The following is a 14,367-nucleotide window of genomic DNA, read 5'->3' as shown; positions in this document are numbered from 1 at the left end:
TCAGCCGCTTGGAGAGCTCTGAGTTGTGCAGCCGGAGCTGCTCTTGCGCGATCTGCCGCCGCTGCGCGCACAACCAGACATGATGGCGTTCCATGGGCCGCCCGCTTCACCTCCGGCTGGGCTGTCCAGGGCGGCGGCGAGAACGGCCCACCACTCAGCCGCTTGCGGGCGCCTCCAGGGTGTAGAAGCCCACAAACATCTTCCCGGACTACAAATAGCGGCCGGGGCAGAAGAGCCGGGGCAGCCGGGAGCCTGGCAGACACTCCTCCACTTGCCTGCCAGGGCCGTCAGCACCTCCCGAATGGACGCCCGCCTGCGCCGGCTAGGCCAACACACTCCACGATACCGCCGGCCGGCCGGGGCTGGCCCTGGGCAGCGGCTGCATGATGGGGGCTGCGGCGGCGCCCTGCAGCAGCCTGGTCTACAGCAAGCCAAGTCCCCTGCCTTCCCCACCATGCCAAGGAAGCTGGACACCCGCTGGGGGACTTCCTGGACATTGTGGCTATTTATGGGCTGCAGGACTGCGAGGTGTCTGACACAGACACCCTGGGCTGCCTCCCTGAGCTCCCTCCCCAGCCCCTGGGGTTCAGCTGCGCTGCCCATTTGGGTCCCCCTCTAGAAACAATGCCAGCTGCAGCTCCGTGTATGGGTTTCATCACACAAGGAAGGCACAGCCGGGAAAGACCAACGTGGATATGGTTCGGAGACACATGCTAACTACCCCCCAGGTCCAGCACCGGGTAGGCCACCAGCTGGCTGACAGGTGAGCATAAGGAAAAAGTGCACATGCACTCTGCAAAACCCACCTCCCACTCCTTGCCCTTTCTTATTTACCCAGTTGAGATGGTGCAAAGTTCCTGACAACTAGCCTTTGCTGCAGACAACTTCTTTGTGCAAAGTTTGCTGGCCGGGTTTTTTGGTGGGCTCAGCAGCAATTGGCTTTCAAAATCCAATAGAGCTCCCTCTATTGGATTTTGAAAGCCAATAGGAATTGCTACACAGCTTGTTGAAAAGTTTTTTTTCCCCCCCAAAAGGTGCCGGAATGCCGTTCTGAGCGTTCTATGAGAAAAAAAGCCCTGGTTATACCTGTCTCTTAATAATAATATTTCATTTTTAATATACTGTTTATTTTTAAAAATTAAAATATAATGACAGTACAAATTGGTCTTTCCTTCACTGCCACAATTTCCTAGAAATAATTGCTCCTAATATCAAGGAATCCATTAAAACACACACATTATCTGCGTATACTTTTTAAATATAATATTTTAAAATATTTAAAGCAGTTCATTTCTCTCTTCTTACCTGCATTTCACAGGCTAATTGCACATTGTAAATGTAGTGAAAGGCCTCTTCTAATGTCTCTCCCAATGCTACTACCCCATGATTTCTCAAGACCAACACCTAAGAAACAGAGATACTTGTAAGTGGTAGAAACTGCAAAAGTAGTAGAAATTTTTTTAAAAATCCATTAGAATGAAATACCTTACAGCTTGGTCCAAGAACTTTCTGAAGATCAATTCTTTCTTCCTGGTCATCCAGAGATCCATGATAATCATAGTATGCAACATCCCCTAAAATCAGAGCCTCTTGAGAAATGGGAAGTATTCCACACTTCATGGAAGAAACCTGTTTGAAACATTTGAGATTTCTATGGTGGAGGAAATTTGAAAATATGGATATACAAACGTATTTGCCAATATGAGATGTGCGACAATATCTTTCAAGAATTCTACAACTCCTTTAAATCCCAAATAGCAGCCAATGAATTAGATTATAGTACTTGCAGTACAGAACATCTATAGGAGATTTTTTTTATCAATGACTGCCATAAAGGAACAAGTCCAATTTTCAATTTCTAAAATATATGAGCCTCTAGGGTTATGTTTCATAGTAGTTCTTGTCTCTATAGTATTATATAAATTCTTTCACATATGAATAAAGCTGAAAAATATGAGAAACTAAAAATAAAATGGCATACTTTAAAACCATATAATTCAATTCATTATAGTTAAATAATATATGATAATATAGTAAAAGGAGAATTTCAAGACTGTAAATGAGTAGCAATATAAAGCAGATGATCTAGTAAAGATTTTGAATAACAGTCCAGTGATGACTGTTTGTCTATACCCCACCTCATACCATATCATACCATCAACCTGTTCAATCAATTTATGTTCTATCACAATGCATTATTTTATTTTACTTAAGATTTTTAAATAATTTATAAAATTATTTTATAAATAATTCAAGGCAGCAATCATATCTAATTGTCTTTCCTGTGCCCATTTCCCCACAACAATAATCCTATGAGGTGAGTTGGGCTGAGTAAATGTGACTGGTTGAAGCCTCCAAACCGGCTTTCATGACTACAGTGGGAATAGAACTAGAGTTTCCTGGTTTCTAGCCTGGTGCCTTAATCACAAGACTAAAACTTGCTGTTTGGTACTGTATTAACAGTAACAACAAAAGTATACAAAAATATATGATAAAAACTGCAAATACTAAAAATAGTTAGCAATTAAAAGCTCAATTAAAGAGGTGTATACGTTAGCTGGTCTTTTAAAGGCAAAGGTATTGAGACTTGAATCCAATTTTTATACAACTTCACAATGCCAGACAATCCAGGCCTGAACATAATAAAGGAGATTTTGATAAATAGTGAGTCATCATCATCTTCCTACTAAGTGAAAGAGACTTACTGCTGCTGTTGCTGGAGTGTGTATATGGATCACACATCGGACATCCGGGCGCATTGAATAAATGGCTGCATGAGGACTGAATCCTGCAGTGTCAATTCGCAGATTGGTACTTCCTTGGTCAACCACTTCTCCTATGATATTTACTTTTACCTGAACAAAAGTTGAGGGACACAATAGAGTAAAACTCTTTCCAACACATTCCAATTGTCATTGCCAATCGCTAAGCCATAGGCTTTTAGAGTATATCAGGCATGAAAGTGGGAAAGAAGAACAATATGGAAGAAGATGAATATAGATGGTAGATTTTTAAAAATAAGAAAAACCCTAATAGAATTAAAATGTACAAAAATATCCATTTGGTCAAGTACATACCAAATTAGAAGCAGATGCTTCAGAAAATGAAAGGCCTTCTGGAATGATAAGAATATGATCTTGTTCTTTGCTTACTCTTACCTAGAAGTGAAGAGAAAGAAAATTACAGTATATATTTAATCTAAAACATACTGTTCATAAAGGTGGGAACTCTGCAATACATTTTAATGTAGTAGAAATGAGTGAATATGTTAACTTCAGGATACTCACTGTGATATATGAATTGGCTAAGTGTGCCCATCCAAATAAGTCTGTAAGCCTGTACAAACTGGCTAATTTACAACGAATATGTTTTTCTCCTTTACCAAATGTAGTGGTATCTATCCCAGGTAGATCATTAATAGGTGTTATCAGTCCAGAGCCTAAAATGATATATAAAAATGACTGAGAAAACTTTCTTCCTAAAAACATATAGGATATGATTACACAAAAACTACTATGGTGCAACTTTCAATTTCTTTCCAACTAAAGTTTCGACTGCTCAATATTATGTTTGAATAATACTAGTTTTCTAACTTTGAGGGGGAAAAGTAACTCTGAAGTCAGAAAGTACTTTGAAACATCATCTGAATCTCAAGTCCCTGGCTATGTATGCCATATGCTTAAAAAAAAAGCTAACAGTGATTCATTACGATAAAAAAATTATCAACATGGAGAAAAAGTTATTTCAACTTTTAAACTAATACGGTTAAGTAATAAATAGCAGTGTTAGGGGTATTTGTTATATACAGAACACCAATTCTTTTCATATCATTTACCTCTATATATTTATAAAGAACATTTATCTCTATATATTTATAGAGACTTTACCAATATCATATGGGCTGTGCAGTACCCATCAATTACTGCAGGGACAAGGAATAACTTGATAGAAGATCTCTAAAATAAGAAAGCCAGTCTTTTAGCCATTTATTTTGCTGTAACACTTTTACTTACTTAGAGGTGATGAAGAAAATCCTGCAAAAGAACTTGCCATTATGTAGTCTGCAATCTGCTGTAGGGCAAGTAGTCTGGTTGGGTTATTTCCTTTCTTCATCTGCTCTTGAATAAGACATTCCAGATCCTCCCGAAAAGCCTGTAAGATTATATTATCTATTACAACACACAATAGCTATATACCATATACAAAACCAAGAGATTTTGAAGAAAATTTTAAACTAAAAAGAAGGTTAAGTACATAGGGATTGTACTGACTAATATGAATTGTATGTTGTTTCAGAATATCTATGCTAAAGAATGGAATCATATTAAGAAAGACCTAGGATATAGTTGTACAATGGATCTATGACAATTCGCCATGGCCAACTCATCAAAGCCAACTTGCTGCTGGAAAAGAGTTACATTAATATTAAAGAAATGGTGGAATAGAATCATTAAAGAAAGAAAGGATAAAAAAGGAGGGACAAAATGAAACGTGAATGACAAAAATTAAAATATTGTTTAATTTATTTTAAATAATTAAATTGAATTGTTAATTTTTTCTGCGGTGAGTTGTCCTGCGATGAATTGATTGTGGTGAGTTGGCCACAGCAAATTGGCTGCAGCAAGCTATCCCATTCTGAGTACAAAGGTATCTATGAGCTATTGTGTTTCTACAATATGTTGTTAATTGCACTGATGTATGCACATGATGCTGTTACTTTGAAAGACATCAGTTTCTAGATCTTTACTATGTACATGAGTTCTGTGTATGCTGGTTTCTTTTTGTTATAACTAACTGACCAATGAAACATTTTTAAGGCTTCCTAAATCTCAACAAGAGACTACAACACCATGGCATAGGTGAGTACACCTCAAAGCTTAACTAATTAATATAAAGTTTATATTTTCTACACTGTGTGTTTATTTATTGCCCCAATCCCAGAGAACTGTAATTGCATACGAAAGTACCTAATCATAGTACCAAACATTAAGTTAAAAAGAAAGCACACACACCCCCAATCACTAAACGTAGAAAGCTCACTGAAACTTCACTTGCTCAGGGAATATGAGTTAAATGTACTCTAAAACTCAATATCAACATACAGGATGCACACAAAGCTCAAGAAATCAACCCAGGAAACAATTTTCCATTTTAAATGCATCCTGAAAGCTTAATATTAACTTGACACAAGAAGCAATTTTGATATTGAGCTTTAGAGTACATTTAAATGGAGGCTTTTCAATTCCCCTTATCACACAATATGAATATGGTATAGCAAGGTATATTTTTTGCTGTTGCAATATTAGTTTTATTAATGTAAATACAGGCTTAGTTTATGGCTTTTATTTAGGCTAGCAATGGCAGCAAATGTAGTTTTGTAGCACTAATTTGTAATCTGCGGAAAAGAAAGGCAGGAACATTTTTGCTCTTTGTGTATTGTGTATCTCCAAGTGCAACACATTAAATAAGGATCTCAATGTGAGCACTGTCAAAGTTTACTTTTTGCATAGTTTCCCATACTAAAAGCATAGTTGCTTTGAATTTTTTTCCACTGAAATGTGTTCAACTCAGAACATACTGCTAGAGTATTTTGGAGGGCTTGTACTCTTGATTTTGAAACAAAACATATTTGTATTTCATATACCCCTCTATCCTTATCTAAAAGCTAGTAATAAAGAAGCCAACCTCCCACCCATCACGATCCTGTTTCTGTGACACATGTATTCATGTGGCATGAATAAAAATGAATTGTTTAAAATAATAACTAATCTTCCTTTAAAATGAGATGTGACATGTATGGCTACATGACCCAAATATCTGCTGACATATGTATGTTGAACCTAAGCACATATTACAATAGCACTACTTCTCAAGTCCTGAGATCAGTGTCTTTGATAATGCTGTATTTTCTCCTTCTCATCTGCTGTTTTTCCACTGCATATGCTATCAGGAATTCTGAGAATGTTAGGTCTGACAGGGCACAATTTTTTTCACTTGATCAAACTAAGTGATTTAGTCTAACTGGACAAACACATTTAAGTTTTTCCCAACACAGGCCTGAGTGAACAACACATTATCTCACTATCCAGAATGCTGCTTGTTTTGCTTTGCTGTTTAATGTTAGCAATTTTTACTTTTTCTGAACAATATGAAAGCATAAACTTATATGGACTGGTGCGCGCACACACACACACACACACACACACACACACACAGAGAGAGAGAGAGAGAGAGAGAGAGAGAGAGAGAGAGAGAGAGAGAGAGAGATGTCTAAATTTATAGTGAAGCAGATTATTTTTGAAAAAAAAATATATAATTTTTCTTCCCTTCAGGTACAGCTTATGCTGGGTTTTTCTGGCTTTCAGATCCCTGTAAAGTGCACCTTTATATGAATGACACTATAGTTCAGTTGGTCATATTTTTCTATCTAAAGAATATTTCATAAAATGTATTCCACTGACATTAGTTATAATTAAAAAGCACCCTATATTATAATCTTTCTATAAGAAATAGAAATATTCTCAAGAGACAGGTTATAAATATTGCATTATTAACTATATTTACAGAACTCAAGTAATGGAGTAATAAATGGAAATGATGAACAAAATAGTTTAAGATAATTATAAATACACAGTGTTACTAAAATGGTAAAAGGAGAGGATAAGAACTTTTGGAGAAACTTCCAGTGAACACCCTGCAAAACTACTACTATAAGGTAGCAGAATTATACCTGAACCCCTTAATTATTTAAATGATTATCAACTCTAAATCATTTATAGTCACTCTTAGAATTTTTGTTAAAATTCAGGGTACCAACATTAACAATAAGCAGTAAAATTGATTTAATTGCTAATTATATTCTTTTATAAAACCTGTGGATCTAGATTTCACATTAAGATGGATTATTTATCTCAATGCTTTTACTTTCTTTCAACCAGCAAAATTATGTTAACAGCATTTCAGGCAGTTTCTAAATACAGAAGTCAAATGCGTGGAATGCCATTCTGCAAGAAAATGTCCCAATGGTTTGTATTTGTCCAAAGATTTCCTTCTCTTCCTTGTGACTAAGCAGCAATCAATTGAAATGTAGCTGGAAAGCTACTTTTGTGCGGTGTTAATGAAGCAATGCTTAAGAGGAGGGAGGGAGCAAACGCTGAATAAAGGACTGTTTGTTTGGAGATGAAAACTATGCAAATACTGAACAAGCAATCCGCTTGTGAAAAGTTACAATCATGACATAGATTCTCCTATAGTCAATGAGGTCTTTCCTCCTTGTTCAGTCCACTTTTGCTTTTTATATATTTTTTTCATGAACACTTAAACATGCAGGTTTGGAGGGGGGGGGAGGGACTTTCCTCTACGCTGAATCCTACTCACAGGACTCTGCAGTATCTGGGTGACTCTCTTTCTTTGTTCCATCATGTTGAAGTCTTGCCTGAGGTCAGGAGACATATTTCTTTCACGGATGTAGTCAGGGTCATTTTCATTGATGCGGTCAAAATATCTCTCTTTGTGAGGCACGCTGGAGGGTGGAGGGGTTGTGATTACTCCCTGGCTGATCTCTGTAGTCATGCTTTAATCTTCACCTAGAATGTTAAAAAGCCATGAAAAATTTAATAGCACATAAGAACTAGTAATCTAATTGACTTTACATGCATGAATACGTATAATTCCTGGAGCAGAATATCCTTAAAAATAGAATTACTAACATTTTACTTATACCTTTCTAGTAACATTGCCTTAATTTATGCCTAAAATTACTCACAACAGGTAGAAACAGTTCAAAGTCCCAAAGAAAAATGAAGGGGACAAATCAGGCATGTCAAACTCACGATGTCATGTGACGTCGCGTGACGTATCGGGACTTTCCCCCCATTGCCGGCAATGGGGTGCGTGCGGTTTTGGCGTGATGCATCTGGCTCGTGTGGCCAGCAATTCGACATGCCTGGGCCAAATATTAGCAATAATAATGCCATCATCAATCCTATGTATGGAGGAAAGGTGGGTCAAGACTAGCTCCAACAGACCAAGCAAAGCTTGTACTCCTGCATCCAGAAACCTATCCTATTATAAAACCAGATATGGTCCTTGTCAGCTGACACTCAAAAGCTACTCCCCCAGCACACTAGAAAGGACAGGGCATATAAAATGATGTTACAAATCATAATTCAGTCCTGTCTAATATATCTCTATTTCTCTCTTTGTTTTCTGCTATTTCAACAAATGTTTATTGCTGTTTTTATTCAGTCTATAATCTTTAAGGTATGTCAAATATCATAGTTATCCTTAAGGTGACACCCTGGCTGGTAATTTAGGGAAATTATAGTATAGCACTAAAGAAAGGAGCAGTCCCAAAATTAAAAGGGTTATTTTTTTAATGTCTGGCTAGGCCCATTATAGGAAGTTTTGATGAAATCACTTACAATATTTGGTCTCAAAATTCCATTATGTGACTACCATACCAAAAATGTTGGAAATCTGTAAACTTGGCATCACTGATACATTATATGAATGCTGTAACTTTCATGAAAGCCAATTTTAGGTACAAAGAGTAACTACAACCATTTCTGAACATAAACTCTAGGCATTTTTCAGTTCTGTTCAGTTTAGATCCTCTCTCACAAAATTAAATTTCAGTGAAAATCATTCGTCTTTCTTTGTGGAGGGCAAAATTTGATGTTTTGGGAGCATCTTCCTTCTGCCTCCTTTCCCTTCCACGTGATTTGAATCCTGCAGGTAACAGGCCTTTTTAACACAAAGCTCTACATTTTTCTTGGGAGCATGAAGCTGAGGCAATGCCGCTTATTAGGCTTAACTTAACTCCTTCCCTCATTCCTTATTACATTTTACAGGGAGTGCAGAATTATTAGGCAAATGAGTATTTTGACCACATCATCCTCTTTATGCATGTTGTCTTACTCCAAGCTGTATAGGCTCGAAAGCCTACTACCAATTAAGCATATTAGGTGATGTGCATCTCTGTAATGAGAAGGGGTGTGGTCTAATGACATCAACACCCTGTATCAGGTGTGCATAATTATTAGGCAACTTCCTTTCCTTTGGCAAAATGGGTCAAAAGAAGGACTTGACAGGCTCAGAAAAGTCAAAAATAGTGAGATATCTTGCAGAGGGATGCAGCACTCTTAAAATTGCAAAGCTTCTGAAGCGTGATCATCGAACAATCAAGCGTTTCATTCAAAATAGTCAACAGGGTCGCAAGAAGCGTGTGGAGAAACCAAGGCGCAAAATAACTGCCCATGAACTGAGAAAAGTCAAGCGTGCAGCTGCCAAGATGCCACTTGCCACCAGTTTGGCCATATTTCAGAGCTGCAACATCACTGGAGTGCCCAAAAGCACAAGGTGTGCAATACTCAGAGACATGGCCAAGGTAAGAAAGGCTGAAAGACGACCACCACTGAACAAGACACACAAGCTGAAACGTCAAGACTGGGCCAAGAAATATCTCAAGACTGATTTTTCTAAGGTTTTATGGACTGATGAAATGAGAGTGAGTCTTGATGGGCCAGATGGATGGGCCCGTGGCTGGATTGGTAAAGGGCAGAGAGCTCCAGTCCGACTCAGACGCCAGCAAGGTGGAGGTGGAGTACTGGTTTGGGCTGGTATCATCAAAGATGAGCTTGTGGGGCCTTTTCGGGTTGAGGATGGAGTCAAGCTCAACTCCCAGTCCTACTGCCAGTTTCTGGAAGACACCTTCTTCAAGCAGTGGTACAGGAAGAAGTCTGCATCCTTCAAGAAAAACATGATTTTTATGCAGGACAATGCTCCATCACACGCGTCCAAGTACTCCACAGCGTGGCTGGCAAGAAAGGGTATAAAAGAAGGAAATCTAATGACATGGCCTCCTTGTTCACCTGATCTGAACCCCATTGAGAACCTGTGGTCCATCATCAAATGTGAGATTTACAAGGAGGGAAAACAGTACACCTCTCTGAACAGTGTCTGGGAGGCTGTGGTTGCTGCTGCACGCAATGTTGATGGTGAACAGATCAAAACACTGACAGAATCCATGGATGGCAGGCTTTTGAGTGTCCTTGCAAAGAAAGGTGGCTATATTGGTCACTGATTTGTTTTTGTTATGTTTTTGAATGTCAGAAATGTATATTTGTGAATGTTGAGATGTTATATTGGTTTCACTGGTAAAAATAAATAATTGAAATGGGTATATATTTGTTTTTTGTTAAGTTGCCTAATAATTATGCACAGTAATAGTCACCTGCACACACAGATATCCCCCTAAAATAGCTATAACTAAAAACAAACTAAAAACTACTTCCAAAAATATTCAGCTTTGATATTAATGAGTTTTTTGGGTTCATTGAGAACATGGTTGTTGTTCAATAATAAAATTAATCCTCAAAAATACAACTTGCCTAATAATTCTGCACTCCCTGTATATACAATATCTTATTCCTAAAAATTCTCATATGCCAGAAAAATCAGTATTTTTGTTTAATCATTTTTAACTGACAGTAACCTAACTTTGTATGTGTAAAGCTGAGCAATAAAAGGATTCAGTCCCACTCTGTTTGGATATGCTGGCAGCAGGACCATGTTCTGACAGGCCTCTGGCTTTATGTACAGATAGGGGATGAGGATTTGATTTGATGTTAAACTGGTAGCTGGCACACTCAAAACTATTGAGGAGGATCTTACTAGTTTTAGGGGGCGGGGCAGTCAGAAATAATAATTCATCATCTTAGGGAAATCAAGGCACCATAAAGTTGAAAAGCCCTGATCTAAGTTGTAAGAACATTTTCATAGACACTAATCAAGTGCTTTTGGAAAATAACTGTCATGCTACCTTATGATAATAGTAGCCAACAACTGGAAGATACCACTTTGGAATAGGTTAGTTTAGTCCCTCTTTAAATTCTACTCTCCTTCCCCCCCCACCCCATTGTTTTGGTGAAGCATACAATAAGGAACAATTAGAAAAATATATTAATTTTAGATTCCTTGGGAGCTTCTTAGGTTATGTAGGTTTATAAAATATCTTCTCCCAAATGTCCTAATATAGATTTTTTTTTATTGAAAAGTTTTAACATACAATTTTTCTTTAAGAATCCCCCCTCCCCCTCCCTCCTCCCTCCCCCCCTACCTCTCCCCCCTCCCCCCCTCCCCCCCGACTTCCCAGAGCTAAATACAAGGTATATATATAAAAAACAATCATAAACAACCATATACTAACAACCATAAACTCTAAAATCCATCACTCTCTAGCTTATATAAGATACGACAAACCTTAATAATATTAAATATATATAAAGAAACTAAAGTAGAAAAAGAAAAAAAGAAAGAAGACTTATTCAAATGCTACATGAAACTTCTTAATCCTATACTTGTTCTGGATAAACTCAATCCACTTTCTCCATTCCATAATATAACGTTCTTGCGAGTGATCTTTCAAATAGGCCGAAATCTTCGCCATCTCTGCCAGGTCGGAGACCTTTAAAGTCCACTCTTCTATGGTCGGCAGTTCCTCTTTCTTCCAATACTGACCTATCAAAAGTCTTGCTGCCGTAATTAAATTTAACATCAACTTAGTGTCCACAACCGTAGCATCCGTAATTATTCCCAACAAAAAGAGTTGCGGACAAAACTTTATCCTTTGCTTAAAAATCTTCTGCATATTCCACCAAATTTTTATCCAAAAAACCTTGATCTTTTTACAAGTCCACCATACATGAAAATATGTTGCATCTTCATCTCCACATCTCCAGCATTTTGGCTGATAATTCGGATACATACTTGCAAGCTTTTTAGGATCTAAATGCCATCTATAAAACATTTTATAAAAGTTCTCTCTTAAGTTTTGAGCTTGTGTAAATTTTACGTTCCTCACCCAAATCTTTTCCCACGTGTCCATTGTGATAACTTCCTGGATGTTTTGGGCCCATTTTATCATACAATCCTTAACGAGTTCTGTTTCTGAATCAATCTCTATCAATGCAAGATATATCCGTTTAATATGTGCTGGTCCCTGATTTCTAATTTGCTTCATCAGATTTTCATCAGTCATTGTAAAACCATTTTTCTGATCTTCTTTCCACCTGGCCCGTAGCTGAGTATATTGAAACCAATTTTGAACAATCTTCTCGTCTCGCAAGAGACTATATGGCTTCAAACACCAAACATTTCTTTCCAAGCTTAAAATCTCCTTATACGTAGTCACATCATGTTTGAAACCAGCATGTACATTTTCTATTGCGTGTTTTGGAATTGCCCACAATGGTATCTTACAATCTAACTTATGTCTGTACTTCTTCCAAACTCTCAGCAAAGCCTGTCTTAAAATATGCACTCTAAACACATTATCTACCTTCTTATCATACAACAAATATGCATGCCAGCCAAACAGCAAGTCGTGGCCCTCAAGATTTAATAATCTCTCTTGTGTCAAATTAATCCAATCACTTATACCTGCTAACGCAGCAGCTTCATAATATAATTTAAAGTTAGGCATTTTAAGACCACCTCTTTCACGAGTATCCTGCATAATCTTAAGTTTAACTCGTGGCCTTTTCCCTGCCGAAACAAATTTATTGATACCTCTCTGCCATTCCTCCAAATTGGAATCTTTCTTAAGAACAGGTATCATTTGAAATAAAAATAAAAATTTAGGCAGGACATTCATTTTTACTGCTGCTATTCGCCCCAACAAAGACAATTGCAGTTTTTCCCAACTCTCCATTTCTTTTTGGATTTTTCCCCATAATTTTTCATAGTTATTTTTATATAATTTTGTATTAGAGGGCGACAAAAACACCCCCAAATATTTAACCCTTTTGACAATCTCAAATCCAGTTAACCCTTCTAAAAGGGCCTTTTGCGATGCTGTCATGTTTTTAGCCAAAATTTTAGTTTTCTGTAAATTAACTTTAAATCCAGAAACCTTCCCATATTGCATTATTATCTCCATCAGGTCCACAACAGAGTTCTCCGGCTGGGTCACTGTAACAACCAGATCGTCTGCGAACGCTCTCAATCTATAATCCTGATCTCTAATCTGTATACCCTTAATTCTTTCCGAATTACGTATTTTTACCAATAATATCTCCAATGTTAACACAAATAACAAGGGCGATAACGGACACCCTTGCCTTGTGCCCTTCTCAATATTACATACTTCTGTCAAACTATTGTTAACTATTATTCAGGCTGTTTGTTTTTGATATAATGCCCTGATTGGTTGCAAAAATTTATCCCCAAAATTCATTTTGTCTAAAACTTTCATCAAAAATTGCCAATTCAATTGATCAAAAGCTTTTTCAGCGTCTAAAAAGATTAGTGCCGCAGGGATCTGGTTGTTCCTTTCCAAAAATTCCAACACATCTACTATATGCCTCACGTTATTTTTCATTTACCTACCACTAATAAACCCAGTTTGATCCCCATGAATCACCCGTTGCAGAACCCTCATCAATCTATTAGCCAACACCTTAGCAAATATCTTATAGTCTGTATTTAATAGTGATATCGGTCTATAGTTTTTTACTTGAGTAGCATCTTGGTCTTCCTTCGGAATCAAAGAGATAAAAGCAGTTCTCCAAGATGGAGGCACCTTTCCCCCTCGCTGGATTGTCTGGAACAGTTCCTTTAACGGTTTAACCATCTCTAATTGTAAATTTTTATAGTAGGCCGCCGTCAAACCATCTGTACCTGGCGCTTTATCTACCTTCAGTTCCTTAATTACTGTAAGTATTTCTTCTTCTGTAATCAGTTGATTAATCTCCTCTTTTTGTACTTGTGTAAGCACCGGGATGCTAGCATTCTCCAAATATTCATCAATATCTTTTTCATTAATCTTCTCCTTAGCATATAATTTAGAATAAAAATCCACAAAGGCTTTCTTAATAAAATCCTGTTGAAACACCATTTTTCCCTTGTGTTCAATTTTGTCTATGTTAGAAGCCCTCTGCTTTTTCCTTAGTCTGTAAGCTAGCCATCTACCTGGCTTATTAGCATTGCAAAAAGTATTATGCCTGGCAAACCTCAAATTGGTTGCCACTTGATCAGCCATTAATTTATCAAATTGTCCTCTTAATAGCTTAATAGCCTCCTTAATCTTCACATCCAATGGATTCAGAATCAAAGCATTCTCTTTCTCCTTAATTTCATTCTCCAATTCTTTCCTTCTAGCTTCCAAAATACGTCTATGTTTATTGTTCATATATATCAACACTCCTCTCATATAGGCCTTGCTAGCATCCCAGACCATATCCATAGAGGTATCCTTATTCATATTAAGTTCAAAAAAATCCTTCATTCGCTGTTTACACTCTTCAACATTTTTCTGGTTTCTAAACAAATTCTCATTTACGCGCCACGAGCGCCTATCTCTATTGT

At 37.4% G+C, this 14,367-nt stretch overlaps 1 protein-coding gene across 7 annotated transcripts in view; it reads right to left on the bottom strand.

Annotated features, from left to right (window-relative positions):
- The window catches only part of ADD3 (adducin 3), a 96,938-nt gene that overhangs the window by 13,560 nt on the left and 69,011 nt on the right, over positions 1–14,367 (bottom strand). For all 7 annotated transcript variants that reach the window (XM_083364740.1, XM_083364737.1, XM_083364736.1 and 4 more), the window contains 7 exons: positions 7,378–7,586; positions 4,014–4,152; positions 3,288–3,439; positions 3,078–3,158; positions 2,706–2,855; positions 1,486–1,629; positions 1,306–1,404 (listed from right to left, as the gene is read on the bottom strand). In XM_083364740.1, the coding sequence (XP_083220866.1) occupies positions 1,306–1,404; positions 1,486–1,629; positions 2,706–2,855; positions 3,078–3,158; positions 3,288–3,439; positions 4,014–4,152; positions 7,378–7,572 (960 nt within the window). In that variant the 5' untranslated portion in view covers positions 7,573–7,586. The remainder of the gene's footprint in view (positions 1–1,305; positions 1,405–1,485; positions 1,630–2,705; positions 2,856–3,077; positions 3,159–3,287; positions 3,440–4,013; positions 4,153–7,377; positions 7,587–14,367) is intronic.

This window comes from Vipera ursinii, assembly GCF_947247035.1.
Source record: "Vipera ursinii genome assembly, chromosome: 5".
Lineage (NCBI taxonomy): Eukaryota > Metazoa > Chordata > Lepidosauria > Squamata > Viperidae > Vipera > Vipera ursinii.
This window is presented reverse-complemented; position numbering and strand designations above follow the sequence as displayed.